A 15,123-nucleotide genomic window follows, 5' to 3' on the forward strand; every position below is an offset into this window, starting at 1 on the left:
CCCCCCCCCCCCCCCCCCCATCGGATCAGCAAATGAAACCAAGATCATAATCCGAATCTATAGAAACCATACCAAAATCTGTGAGGCTCGCCGGCGAAGGATGAGAAGAAGAGAGATTAACAAGAGGAAGAGCTAAGAGATGATCGCGATTCACAGAATCGTTGAGAGGTTTGTTTCCGTTTTTGCATGTTTTGTTAATGACAAAGAGGGTTTTCTTTTTGGGTGGTTTTATACACACAGCAGCTTCCTTCTTCTTCCTGTAAAGCTCTGGAGCTTGACAAACCCCAAACCTACCTCTCCGGCTCTGAAGAAGACTAACCCACGTTCTCTAACCCTGGTTAGCTTTCTGTCTCTTCTGCCACACTCTGCCATAGCCAAAACCCCAAAACCATGGTTACTTTATATCATGAGCTGAACCCTAATCAAATCTTTTCCATCTCATTGGTTTCCCTTTTTCTTTTGGTTGGATTCTGTAGATTGGTCGAGACCACAGGTCCAGGCAAAGTTACCAACTTTATAAGTTACAAACTGCCACTAGCGGCGGAGGATGAGTAACTCTGCAACTTGTATGACGGTATGATTATCTCTTTCAACTGTAAATCTGATAACCCAATGATTTTGGTACCCAACTTCTCTTTCCTTTTGCCTTTAATGGCGAATTCTGATAGAGTTTGTAGTAAAATGAATGCATGGTAGTTTTATTGACTTAGCTAATCTCCACACTTATCTTCTACAGTAAATCTAATATGGGAAATATGCAGTTATGGGGCCAATATGAGTATGTTTTGGACTTTATCCACATGCTATGCCTAGCTTACTAGATTACCTTTTCAAAAGCCACTTCTTTTTCCTTTCTTTTCTCGTCTCTTCTGGTTTCTTTTAAACTTTTGATTGAGATTATAATATCTTAACCCTTTGTAACCGGTCGTCCAGGTCTATTTTAGCTCATTCTATATTACTGTCAGTATCACAATTTTAAAACGCCTTTGATAAGGAGAGAGTTTGCTATGTAAAGGTTTCCACACTCTTGTAAGGAAGGGAGAGGTTTCTACATCCTCGAGAGAAGATTTGCTAGAGAGAGATTTCCACACAGATCTCACAATCCACCCCCTTGGGGCCAGCGTCCTCGCTGACACATCGTTTGGTGTCTCTGATACCATTTGTAACAGCTCAAGCCCACTGCTAGTAGATTGTTCGATTTGCCCCGTTACATATCGCCGTCAACCTCATAGTTTTAAAACACGTCTACTAGAGAGATGGTTCAATTTGTCCCGTTACATATTGCCGTCAACCTCATAGTTTTAAAACATGTCTACTAGAGAGAGGTTTACACCTTTATAAGGAATGTTTCGTTCCTCTCTCTAACCGACGTAGATCTTCACAATTTCTTCCGAGTAGTTTTAATCACACGTTTTACCTAATTGTATTGTATTTAAAATTGATTCTACAAATTCTAAATTACCCAAAAAGCTTATTCTAAATTGATATCAGGGTCGATCACTTTTTAACGAACCAGCTTTAAAGTGGTTCTTTACAAAATAATTTAAATGCAATTAACTATATTAAAATGATAGATTTTAGATATTTTTTTGGTTGTAGTTTGTGTTTGTGTGGAAAGAATTTTGTGATTGGCAATTCATTCATTAATTAATGAATTTATTTATTTATTTATTTATTTATACTTAATATTTAATAGATTTTTTATATTAATGTTTAATAAAATATTTACATTTTAATTTATTTAGTAGATTAGTTGATAGCTTCTTGAAACTTGAGAACTGAATTTAGAATTAAAAAATTAATATGATATGTGGATTTGTTTATTTTAAGTTCTAAAATCAAGCAATCATTTAAGAAGATTAAATTAGTCAAATAATTTTAAATTTGATTTTTTTTTTTCTTCAGCTCAACTCTACAAATTGGATGTCACGTTGTGATCAGTTGATTAATTAAAGAAGCAGCACAGACCATACTTTCGGTTTCAGATGTGTTGAAAACAATTCCCTTCCCGGTCCTCTCGTACTAGGGAAAGGTCCTCTCAATGCTCTAACGGCCCCTGCTTCCTCGGGTGGAACTCCCGGTTGAGGAGATAATCCTATATTTTTGTTTATTCAGTGAGATCTGTTGACTTTGTATACCATTCCGTTGTAAATAAATGATCTTATCATAGATCCATTGTGGTCTTGAAATTATATAATAATGGAAACAGCAACCCTAGTTGCCATCTCTATATCTGGTTTACTTGTAAGTTTTACTGGGTATGCCTTATATACTGCTTTTGGGCAACCCTCTCAACAACTAAGAGATCCATTCGAGGAACACGGGGACTAGTTGAAGTACTGAGCCTCACAATTGCAACTTTTATATTTTTTAAATATATTAACATAATTTTTTTAGAGTCAATTCGAACATAGCACTAAAATATCAAGATAAAGACAAAGGGGTTTGACATAAAAATCTTCTCTTACGGCCTTCACCTCCCACCTGTCTCAGAACAGGAATCGAACCTGCACCTATAGGATTAGTTTTGCTAAGAAAAATATGTAAGAAATAGTACAAGTGATGTTCAAATATGATAATGAAGCGTAAAGGGTATCCACTAGCTATGTCTCATTCAAACAAATAACCCAGTACGGCATTCACAAAGGCCTTATCCTGTGATGGATCCATCATCTTGTGATCATGCCACATGTCGCCAATTGGCTCTGAGTTGTCCTTGTAATACAAATTTCACTAGCTATGACTTTTGACCACGTGGCGTTCTTCTGATTTATACGTATCGGCACGATTAATTTCAAAAACCAAGAACAAATAATTTTTATTGGAAACATTCCTCTAATGAATTCCCTGAGAACTTCTATAGTAAATGGACTATACATAATTGTGATCAGTCAAATATTGCAAAGCCCCGGTATCTATTACCGGTCAGAATTGAACCATAACGAAATTTTGGTCTATACCGACTCCATAATATCTAATTGGGGAGGAAAATTAGAATTAAAGATTGATCGAAAAACAAGGATGCACAAGTGGCAACAATTGAGAAGCCTTCAAAATATGGGATCACACATTTTCTAATATCTGTGATCTTTTACTGCTCTGTGTAGAGAAGAGGGAGTGACTAACTCGTAGTCTATTAGATAAAAAGGCTTGAATCCATATAATTTTATACTTCGATTACTAAAGGAGTTTCGATTACTAAAGGAGTTCCGAGTATTTGCTCTTGTAGGTAGCTTACAAAGTGAAAAGGGGAGAGGGGAACAAACATTCCTTATAAATGGGAGTGAGTTGTGAGAATGTGAGGCTAACAATAATACATAACAAGCCAAAACGGACAATATATATTACAAATGGTATTAGAACCAGAGACCACAGGCGATGTGCCGATGTTCCAGCGAGGGGAGTGAGTTGTGACATCCCACCCTGGTTGGAGGGGGAACATGGTGTAGAAACCTCTCCCTAGTAGACACGTTTTAAAACAATGAGACTGATGGCAATACGTAACGCATCAAAACAGGCATTGTGTTACAAATGACATTAGAGCCAAATACCGAACGGTATGCCAACGAGGACATTAGACCCCAAGGGGGTGGAATAGAGAAATTCTACGTTGGTTGGAAAAGGGAAGAGAGTGTGGAAACTTCTCCCTAATAGATGCATTTTAAAACTAAGGTTGACGACGATACATAACGAGGCAAATTAGACAATATCTATTAACGGTGAACTTGGACTATTACAAAAGACTTTAGACACGTAGGAAGTAGAATAGCAAAATCGTAGCTTGAAATAAACAGTGAAGCATTCGAGCTACTTACAGCATCAATAGAGCTAACATTCATAGGGTCAGTGACTCAGGAAAGAAGATAAAATATGAATTTACAAGACATGAGAAGAATGACCGAATCCCTTTCAACTCCACATGCAATTTATCATCTTACATTTACAAGAACTGGGAAACAGCAGAAAATCTTATGTTCAAGCTTGGAACCATATTCTACTGCTATTAACTCAACTCAACTTCATGTGTTTATGCTGATTGTGTGCTATACAGACAAAAAAAAGTATTTTGGCAAAGGTGGTCTTGTCACCCAACAAGCCAGGTTTCAGTTCAGAACAACAACAAAAAAACAGTCACCAAGTATAGTTTCTGCCCAACAAGGATCAGTTAAACAGATATTTGCAGAGGAGCTGACCTTTATGGGCAACTACTACTCAAAGCTTGGGGCAAATCTTCTGCTGTCTGTATAATTGGATGGTTGATCTATGCACCCTTTTTCGATCTGCCCCGGAACGGAAAGTTTAGTCGTTGAATCTTTTGCACTGCTTTTTCGACTCCACCTTTTGTCTTCTGGTGATATGAAGCTTCCTGTGAGATATAATCAGACAGATTTTCATCATGTATCGAAATCATCCACTGGTTTGATAAATAAAGAATGCATCTTTCCAAACAAACATCAGAGTGATTCATTCCTTTTTGTAAAGCATAGTTAAAAATTGTACTCAGCAGCTTCTAGTCCGGTTCAGTGGGTCGCAATCATAGGCCTCTCCTGCCTTCACAAACCGTCCCTTCACACGTCTTCTGCCATCTGCTCTCACTTTGCGAGTGGCGTATCTCACAGTTTTCTCGAACCTACAAGGTCATTGAACCATAAGTGAGGATTGGAAATTATGATGATCTATGCTGAAGCTGAGGAAAACAGGAGTTAGTAGTGTGACAAGTCAATTCCTAACAAAAGAACCAAATAGGTCTTAATGTGAGATCCCACCTTGGTTGGAGAGGGGAACGAAGCACTCTTTATAAAGGTGTGGAAACTTTTCCCTAAAAGATGCATTTTAAAACCTTGAGGAAAAGCCCGGAAAGAAAAACCCAAAGAGGACAACATCTACTAGTGGTGGGCTTGAGCCGTTACAAATGGTATTAAAGCCAAACATCGGGTGATGTGTCAGCGAGGAGACTGAACCCCGAAGGGGGGTGGACACCATGCAGTGTGTCAGCGAGGACGCTGGGTCCCAAAGGGGGTGGATTGTGAGATCCCACATCAGTTGGAGAGGGGAACGAAGCCGTTCTTTATAAGGGTGTGGAAACCTCTCCCTAACAAACGCATTTTAAAACCTTGAGGGAAAGCCCGGAAGGGAAAGCCCAAAGAGGAGAATATCTGCTAATGGTGGGCTTTGACCGTTACTTAAAGTCCATTATGTAGACGAGAGGTTTGTCAGTGTCACTCTCGAGACTGGAATAACTTAGCTCTAATGAAGGCAATGAAATGAAAACAAGAAAATCTACTGCCTCGCGCCAGCCCGAGCCCGGCAGGAAGAAAGGCAAGAATCTGTCTATTAAATTCAAGAATCAGAAGCGAAAGAGGCGAGACAACTTACTTGCGCGTCTTCTTTTTCTCCTTGTAACGCAGAACAGCATTGTTACGTTCAATAGATGGGAAGGAACTTTCAGTGCCAGGGACACACCATGGAGGCTCTCCCCTTAGAAGCATTGAAGAGGCTCCACAGTCCTGATATTCACCAACACTACTCTCGCCAGGGAGGCCAGAAAACGACACACCCGATTGGGCTTGCCTTGAATTAAAATAGAGAATTGGTTCAGTTTTAGTACTCATCACCGAGTCAGCAGATGCACCATTGCTGCAGTCTGGCTGCATTGGTTTGACCACTCCAACAGAAGAACCCTGCACAAGAAGGCTAATTCAGTTCCAGTAAGGATTTCCAAAGTGAAACCACGCCATTGCATTATGTACTATATATGGGATAACGGTCTAACAGCCCAAGCCTACCGCTAGCAGATATTGTTCGCCCATTACGCATTGCCGTCAACTTCACAGTTTTAAAACGCGTCTACTAGGGAGAGGTTTCCACACCCTTATAAGGAATGCTTTGTTCCCCTCTCCAACTAACGTGGGATCTCACATGGTCCAAATGCAGTGTCACCTCATAAAGATGAAAACTCAAAACACGGTTTTATGCATATATGAGAATTTTGACTTCCAGTTATCTGAAAAATGTCAGCTCCAATAGTTGAGGAATATATATCTACCTAGAGCCGGAGTCGAAAGTTCTTAAGAATCGGCAAAATTTTACCTTCTAGCTTCTTGCTTATAATCCTTCAATGTTGAAAATTTAGAGGGGAAAAATTAGAGAGAACTTTAAAATCGTTAGCTTTTCGACCTTATTGTTTTCACTCAAGACGAACTAAGAAGGGTACCAATTCTTCTTCACTCTGCCCCTGTTTCAAGTAAAGATTGATATTATGCTTGTGCTTTGACTCGAATTAATCTTAAACAAATCTCACTAGTTTTAACTTTACCAGAAGACATTCTGAATCTTGTATATCAAGTCAACCGAGCTCAGCTCGGTACTCATAGAGAGAACAACGTTTAAGAGTTAAGACCAAACTATATGGTAGTGATACCTCAAGTGATCACGCCCATATTGGGAGAAGCATACCATAAGCCAGAAGAAGATACAATGGAAGATCAATAGCAGAAATATTGGCTAAAGAAACTTGTAGCAACTGAAATGCATCCATTAAAACAAGTACCTCTGCAGCAACTGCACTGTGGCAAACTGAATCTTCAAACGAAAGGCCTCTTGAGTCGAAAAGGCTATCAATTCCACCGTTCTCGAAAAATTCTTCAGAATGATTAAGACTCATACTGAATAGTTCCTCATAATTTTCAAGATTCAAATCCATTTCATCCATATCAAACTCCTTGTAGAGGTCATCGCCTTCACCGAAGAATCCAGCAACTTTCGTTCCAGGACAGCAAAACTGCATGCCAAAAATGTGATGCCTCAAAAGATCCTTGACAAGAACCAATAAGTAGAAATTGGGAAATCTGCAGCAACATGCATTTAGTTCCATATAACAACAGTCAACCATAAAAAAAATCTAATAATGTGTTTACAATATAAAGTTCAAAGCTTAAATTTCAGACTCGAAGTATTACCGACACAACACTATCGTTCACAATTTCTCAAGTAAATCTATCGAAAAGTGCTGTGAGGATGTTTTTTGTAATCAGAATGGAGCGAAGGTGTGAAAGAGTTCAGTGATTATTCAAAGACACTTTAATGTGAAAAAAACGAAGGTGAAAATAGAATCTCGAGCATCGTCTAATGTTAAATGATGGTTGTGGTAGCTGCGCATGAAGAGGAAAATTCAAGAAAATGTCATCACTAATATCACTTAATTGATGGTTCTAATAAGAAGGCCTTATGGAAAAGCTTTCTGTAATTGTTTCTTATCCAAAAAAAATGGCGTATGATAAGACGTGCCACACATCCCTCCTGAAAAACGTGCAATGCCTCGATACGAATGCCAGAAACTATACTTGCAGGTTTTTTAACAATAAACTTAGAAACAAAATCAAGAACAAGAAATTTATCATTCACCTTGGGTAAAGCCACATTAGCCAATTCAACTGGCTGGCCTGAAGTGTGCGGCCTAGAGCGAAAATCAGTGAGTGAAGATGATCCATCCAAAACATTTGACTTTTCCCGGCTGCAAACGTCACTGGCTTCAGTTGACCCAAGCATTTTTTGACCAGCGCCCATCAAGTCGGTCTCTGCAATGCTCATCAATCCCAACTCTGTCTCACAAGCATCATTTCCAGAGGGAACATCCAAAACAAAGGACCAGATGGAAGAAAGTTCTGCAGCTGATGGACAACCAGAGTAGCAATTGATGGCTTGTCTCTTGTGTGACGATGAAGCTGAGGTAGATGTGCCATGGCCCGTCCAGTCACAATTTTGACACAAAGAAATCCTCTCATCAATACATCTTGCCACGGCAGGATGCGTATGACATTTTTCACACAACAGTGTTCTTGTATGACGCTTCGACAAGGCGTTAGCCGAGTGGACATTCCGATCACACGATAAGCACAAACAAGCAGCATCAGATCGGCAGTAAACCATCGACTTTTGAGCCCCACAAAAATCACACATGAAACCCATGTTTGCAATTGCCCTTTACAGATTTCTCTGAGTTCAAATCTTCAGAACTCTTGCCAAACTATGAGAGAACCTTAAAACCAAAGCGTAGCTTCTTCAAGAACTACAAAATGTGGTGAATTTCTTTCCAAAACCTTCAAAATTTTGATATGACACAGATTAGTACTACATCTTTTGCAATTTCTATGCTACATAAACCAGACATCTGACTGTTTACTGCAACAAACCAGCTCAAACACCATAAATGAAAACTACATATGAAACCATTCTTAAAAAATCAGCTCACCTAAATAGACATAATTTGCCAAAAAACAAAACCATATGGGTAGATCCAGAAAGTCTGGAGCTCTAAAGAAATCAAAACAGATCAAAAAAGTACAGTCCATCACAAGAAGCTACCCAGTTTAGAAGAACAACCCAGACCAAATTAAACACCAAAACTCCATGGAAATCATCTCAAGAACAATAAAAGACAAAATACCCACAAATAAATTTGTGGGTATCAAAGGGGTCAACAAAAAGGAAGCAAAAACATAGAATCAAGGCATGAGAATTCAAATAAAAGATCAAAAGCCTCTAAAAAAGAGAAATAAACAGGATTTCATGGAGGGGAAGAACAGGGTATGGAAAAAAAAAACAGCAAGAAAGACAAGTACCTTAGAAAGGAGAAAGTGATGAGCAGAAGAAGGAGGTTGTGATCATAATAAAAGAAGAAAATAGGAGGAAAAAGAGGAGAAAAAAAGAAAGAAAGAAACCCTAGAAGCTGGAGGTTTCTTGAATGTGTATGTTTGAGGTGGATAGAGTCACAAGGATGAGAGGGCAGATGTGGCTGTGGGCATATGATGAGTGTACATAAAAATATCACAAAAAAGGCTCCAAAAGCAAAAAAGGTCTCTCTTCTCACAGAATAAAAGTGCAATGAGAGAGAAAGCAGAGCTTCAAGTGGCACCAGCATAGCCCAAGTGGAATTTCCTTTTTCACTTATCAAAATTTCTTCTTCTTTTTTTAATTTAAATTTAAATATATTTACACTAAAGTTTGGATTTTTATATACTAAATTAAATATTAGGTGAGACCCACATCCTCATTTGTTACAATATCTTTGGACAAATCTTAAATAAATTATCCCTCAAGTCATAGATTGCCCCCTCTTTATTTTAATATTTTAAATACTTGCTTCTCTATTTTCTTAATAATAAAACTTTATTTTATTGTTTTCTTAATAAATTTTTTCAGCTCCAACTATTTATTAAAAAATATTTTAAATAAACATAAAAATAACATTTAATTTTAATATATATATTTTTAAAATTTGCAAAAGTTATTATTTTTCATACGTCGTCCATCAATAAAAAGTTTTAAAATTAAACTAACGGTTAAGAATGAGAAATGGAATTTGGATCCAAAGTGCAACAAACATCGGTGGAATCTAAAGTCCAATTTTCATTAATATTTAATATAGGCTACCAACTAATACTTAAAAATAAAATATACTACTAATTAAATTATAAAGGAAAAAAATATTAACAGAAAACTAATTATTATAATATATTATAATATAAATATCGATAAGATATATATTATAATAAAAATATCGAAAAGAAAATTAATAAATACTTTATTTTTTATAAATTTTAAAAAAGTGAGGAAATTTTGTGATAATTTATTTTATTATCAAAACAACAATTTTTGTCTAGCTATCAAAGAACGATACAATTTTAATTTTAATTTTTTGTTTTATCTAAAATTTGATTAAATAAATATTGTTTTGTCGTCAAACGAGACAATGACTTTATGAATCATTCTTAAACACACTACTTTTAATGCTTTTAAATTTGCAACACCTAAGTAAACTATAAAGTTATCAATAATTGATTAAATAATTATCATCATGCGTAGGGATTGTTGTTGTTTTTTTTTTTTTTTTTTAATTAATTTAGGAGTTAAAAGTCAATTACACGTGTCATTTCCACTTCATCATTATTTGAGAATTATAATTAGAAAGTGTAAGAGTTAAATAAATAAAGATAAAATGTACAACAAATTTAAAATCTATGGATTGTTTGGGGAGTATAAAAATTTAAGCTAATAAAAAATAGCTAGAAAAATAATTAAGCTCGAAGCAATACCGTGAGAGCCTAATAGAGAAGTTCAAAGCAAAACATGAGAGCTTATGTTCAGAATAGACAATATCATATCATTGTAGAGAGCCGTATTCAACTAACTTGGTATTAGAGTTATATCCCAAACTTAGTATTGTAAGTCTTGAAAACATAGTAAAAAATGACTAACACTCCAAAAGAAAAAGAGTCCAACTCCAATCAAGGGGAGCTATAGTTTGTTCGAGAGGAGGTGTGGAATGAAAGTCGGACTAATTTAGAATTAAAGAATACTATCTCTTAAAATATATATATACAATATTTCTATTAAGGGTTAAAATCGAAGACAAAAACATCTCAACCCCATTTATCTACCGGACAAAGACATTCCTCACTCCCTCTCTTACTTCTCGTCTACACAGAATTTTCGCCCCAAAAGGGCAGGTCCCCGCCAGTAAAATGAACGTCTAGAGCTACAACCATACACTATTTGTCCAAATATTTGCATCATCATTTGATTCAGTAAACAGGTAGGCAGCAGGAAAAAGGAAGAAGAAGAACCTGTTTCATACTACACATCAAGAACGTTGAGAGCTTTTTGTGCTGTGTTTATTGTTTCCTCTTCCCTATTTCTTCCATCCCTACTCCTTCCTAAACGCTTCCTACCATTTCTAACTCTTGCAGCCGTCGCTGAACTGCCCATCTGGATGCCTTCGACGTACAATACCTTGATCAAGTTCATAAATCGACGTCGAAAACTTGGGATTCGCGACATGAAACTCACAATACCCTGTAATCTGTTAAGAGAATGATGGTTTAGATGACCTAAAAAACGATACTCAACAACATCAGCATTTAGTAGAAACCTTCTAAATATGGCTTGCAACTGCGCTCTCCGGACCGTGTCGCTAGAAGGGTAGGCGAACTCATCCCAATCCTCGGGTTTTTCGTTTCGGCATCTCATTATCAATATTCTCAAGCATGTTTCTTCATTTTCTTCTAAATTTAGTCTCTTTATTTGCTCCTTCATAATTAACAATGGCCCAAGACACCAATCAAACATTGTGTCCCTTGGCAAGTTTGTTCTTGTCAACTCCACATCATCAGCTGGAAGTTCATGTATATTTCAATGTAACCAAATCCATATAATTAAACGATTAACCCGGAGTTGGGAGAAAAGACTTACAGATGATTAACCCGGGAGAGTTCGACTTTGCGGAGGAAAGCAAGCACTGTAATATACACCATGCTGGTAACTTGACGGTTAACTTCTTACAGTTGCCCTTTAGAATGCATTCCTCAACGTCTTCCATCGATATCAGACCGTCTTGGAGAAGTATTCGACCATTCACTTCACAGGATTTGAACAGCCAATCCCAAAACTGTGGCCAACAAACATTTGAATGATACAACATAAGAAAGATTAGGATTTACACCACTTTACAGCATTACCTGGACGGGTTTGTATTGTTGGATCGCCTGTTTCAATGTCCTAGATTGTTCCGAGACAAGTTTATGATTGCTTGAACCATGTCTTATACTTCTCTGATCGTTATTGTCATCGCTGTGGTGCTCCTTCTTGAGGTCGGAGCTCATGTTTCTACGATATTTTGGCCTGGCTGCCACAAATAGTAAAATACAGAATTGAAACTCGTGGCACAAGCATCCAAGAAGATGAGGAAAAAGGGCAGAAACTATATTCACCTGGGAATACAAGACCCCTCCCCCAAATAGAGTAGATCATTCACATACTCATCGAACATCGAAACTACCGCTAATACATAAGCCAGTCCCAACCGAAACGAGTCTTCCTGCAAAATGTACATATTATCAAGTTCAACTTCAAACACACAGACAATTTGCAAAGATGCAACAGTTTGATTGCCCCCAGAGCACCTGATGAACGATAACTCCAGCATAGAGCCCCAAAAAAAAGCTAGAGACGACTGCACTTATGACTGCTCCAACGACAGCAATGGGCCATAAGATGATGGCAAGACCAGCAAATGGAACACACACTGCCTCCAGGAATGGTCCTTCTCTACCAACCAAATCTTCCAACATCCTCTTCCATCCTTTGAATAACATGAATGGACTTCTCCACAGGGCAATTAAAGTAATTAAAAGAGAATCAACTAGAACACCAATCAAACTGGCCAATAAACAACTTGGAAGTCTTGATAGCCTGACCAGGATAAGGCCGAATGTAAGTCTTCCAATAAAGTTCTTAAATATTTGAGAAGGGAGAGAGGAGAAGAAAGCACTCACTTCACTTCTATGGGCTTCTCATCACTGTACATCAACTCACCCAGTTCATCCATGAATGAAAAATAAGAATGGAAACAGAAATCTGTAAAATCCATCACAATTACGCAGCTTGCTTTAATTGTGGACAAACAACCATCCTGTGTGTAGTAACGTTTTTTTTTTTTTTTTTTGTCAGGCCAGTGAGTATCAAACGAATATACTGAAGGATTAAAATAAATATGCAGTAATCACAGAGAAATGATTCATTTAGAAAATCACAACAAAATGGTGTGCTCTAATGCCACAACCAAAATGTTTTGATATCCAAAAGTGGTAGCGGAATGCCACAACCAAAAATGCTTTGATACTCAATTGTTGTAACGGAAGCGGAAGTAAGATCGATCACACTCACGCACCCACAAACAAATATTAAACAAAGAGACACAAAAATTTACGTGGTTGGAAGAGCAGAAATTCCCCTACATCCACAAGTGGTAGTCAATCACTATAACCAAAGTGTTCAGAAAGTGTATCTCTCACACTCTCACACTACAAAGTCTTTCTTACAAAGTTCCTCACAATTGACTCTAGGCAAATACAAAATGACAATGACTCTACCCGACTCCAAATCTAACCCAAATGCCACTAGACAAATACATGTAACCCAAATGTCGACAAATACAAATGACAATGACTCCACATCTCAAAACAATGCTAGACAAGCCTTTATATAGGCATAGTAATACTAATGACAATGACTCCACTCGACTCCAAATCTAACCCAAATGCCACTAGACAAATACATCTTAACCCAAATGCCGACAAATACAAAATGACAATGACTCCACATATCAAAAAAAAATGCTAGACAAGCAGGCATAGTAATACCGATACTCATAGATGAACCAAATACATGAGAATATGAAACAAAATGGTCATGAACTAAATCAAAGTTAATAACCAAAATAAATGAGAATATGAAATAAAATGATTATGAACTAAATGAGAGTTATGATCCTACAGCTTCATGACAACTTACCACAAAAAAGTGATCTAAACCATTTCAAAATCACTCCCAAACATGCCATTAGCCCAATATACCAAATGCCAAAACAGGAAATGGAACTCACAGCAACAGAGTGAAAAAGTTTGTCAGTAATGCCGCCTCCAACTGCCTCAAAAGTTGCAATAAGGGGAACGAAAAACCCATATCCAATCCCACCAAGTAAGCTTCCAATAACGCCAACAATCGGCCAAAGGATGAGTGGCAGGGGCAAGAAAACCAGCACCACAGATTTAAGAACAAGGCCTAACCTCTTGGTTCTGAAATTAAACATAACATAAACGAAAACCCCAATGGTCACAGAATCGAAATCAGCAAACTCAAGGCAAAGCATAATCGCAACAAAGTCAACGATGTGTTTTGTAAATATACCTAACCAGGCAGACGAAAGTCCAGAAAAAATGCGCAGGAAAAAGACCAACGATTACAAATGAGTTACCAACCACAACAATGGCTGCCGCAATCGGACCAACAATCACAGCTGAAAGAATTCACCAATGAGACATTAAATCAAAACGCGCGGAACTAATACTGAAGAGATGAAATTACCTTTGAGGAGGCCAAGAACGAGGAGCAAGAAGAAGAAAGGAAGGAAGGAGATGAAGCTCCAGAGCTTTGGGAAGAATCCAACGGGAACTCGCATGAGGGTAATTTCGGGAATAAATGAAATCGGAGTTCAATACAGACAGTTCATTCTTCACCCTTGGAGGACGTCGCAGGGAATAAGGCGGTTACAGAAGGGGTATGTTGGAAGAGTGACGTGGCACTTTGTAGGGCTCGTAGTGACACGTGGCTGCCAACGATGTTAGATTCAGGAAAACAACGAATTTAAATGACACGTGGATGCTCTTTTCTTCTTCCATCGAAATTAATATATAACAATTTAGACATTATATTTTAAAATATGAAACGATTAAGTATCTATTTAAAAATGTTGTTAAAATTTAATAAATATTTTTCTAAATACATACCAATAAACAGAACAATCACCAAATATAATTACTAATAATAAATAAAGATTAAACCGTTACATATTAAAAATAAATTAACTAAATATATTAAACTCAAAGATATTGTTCGAGATCCTTTGGAGAAATATTATTTTTATTTTTTACTTAAAAAATAAAAACTAATTCAGGATGACCTTGCAATGGTCGTTGCCAGCGTGGATCTCAATTATTGAAGACCTGGTCAAACAATTCTAACAATCAATGTCGTCTTCATACACAAAATGTTATAAAAAACAATATTTTAATTTTAGTTTTAAAATTTTAATATATGTATATATATATATATATATATATAATATTTGTATTGATAATGTTTTCAATTCTTTTAAGTATTTATCATTCATTTTAATATCAATTTATTTATGTATTATTTATTATTTCAATGTCATTTTTTAAAATATTAATTTTAAATGGTTGAAAAAAAATTAGATGGAATAATACAAAATGTTAAAATATCTAAAGCATAAATCTGTTTTTGTAAAAATAAAAACTAAAATATAATACGTCTTTATTAATAAATTAAATGTTAATAAAAAGTGACTTTTTTAAAATCAATAATTGAACGTCTGAAACAATATTTTATCGATCTTTTTAAATAATATGATAAAAAATGTCGATGGGGAACCTATAGCCATGTGAGAATGTTTTAATACGTTGGGTTGGTTCACGTGCTCAATATTTTAAATCTAAATTCGACACATGATGAATCTGACTTTTTTTTTTTTTTTTTTTTTTTTAG

General features: G+C 36.6%; 3 protein-coding genes across 6 annotated transcripts in view; all 3 read right to left on the reverse strand.

Annotated features, from left to right (window-relative positions):
- Nucleotides 1-480, reverse strand: part of LOC111483745 (probable E3 ubiquitin-protein ligase XERICO) — a 2,309-nt gene extending 1,829 nt beyond the window's left edge. For both annotated transcript variants that reach the window (XM_023130036.1, XM_023130038.1), the window contains exon 1: nt 73-480. The gene's annotated coding sequence lies outside the window, so the exon portion shown is untranslated. The remainder of the gene's footprint in view (nt 1-72) is intronic.
- Nucleotides 481-3,886: 3,406 nt separating this feature from the next.
- On the reverse strand, nt 3,887-8,900 carry LOC111484602 (zinc finger protein CONSTANS-LIKE 9-like). Of its 3 annotated transcripts, none has more exons than XM_023131272.1 (6): nt 8,622-8,900; nt 7,405-8,099; nt 6,551-6,781; nt 5,377-5,681; nt 4,501-4,630; nt 3,887-4,366 (listed from the first exon to the last, which is right to left on the reverse strand). In XM_023131272.1, the coding sequence occupies exons 2-5, from the start codon at nt 7,966-7,968 to the stop codon at nt 4,501-4,503; spliced, it is 1,230 nt and encodes a 409-aa protein (XP_022987040.1). In that variant the 5' UTR covers nt 7,969-8,099; nt 8,622-8,900; the 3' UTR covers nt 3,887-4,366. The 3 variants fall into 3 exon arrangements, with proteins under 3 accessions (XP_022987040.1, XP_022987039.1, XP_022987038.1); XM_023131271.1 differs by having other exon boundaries at nt 4,471-4,630; XM_023131270.1 differs by having other exon boundaries at nt 3,887-4,630; nt 8,721-8,900.
- A 1,429-nt stretch (nt 8,901-10,329) lies between these two features.
- Nucleotides 10,330-14,102, reverse strand: LOC111484600 (uncharacterized membrane protein At3g27390). The gene is made up of 10 exons (XM_023131268.1): nt 13,924-14,102; nt 13,747-13,855; nt 13,442-13,634; nt 12,333-12,469; nt 11,961-12,249; nt 11,769-11,875; nt 11,517-11,679; nt 11,251-11,446; nt 10,931-11,171; nt 10,330-10,861 (listed from the first exon to the last, which is right to left on the reverse strand). Exons 1-10 carry the CDS (start codon nt 14,015-14,017, stop codon nt 10,636-10,638), a joined length of 1,755 nt encoding a protein of 584 aa, XP_022987036.1. The 5' UTR covers nt 14,018-14,102; the 3' UTR covers nt 10,330-10,635.
- Nucleotides 14,103-15,123: the final 1,021 nt, after the last annotated feature.

This window comes from Cucurbita maxima, unplaced genomic scaffold (assembly GCF_002738345.1).
Source record: "Cucurbita maxima cultivar Rimu unplaced genomic scaffold, Cmax_1.0 Cma_Scf00009, whole genome shotgun sequence".
NCBI classification, from domain to species: domain Eukaryota; kingdom Viridiplantae; phylum Streptophyta; class Magnoliopsida; order Cucurbitales; family Cucurbitaceae; genus Cucurbita; species Cucurbita maxima.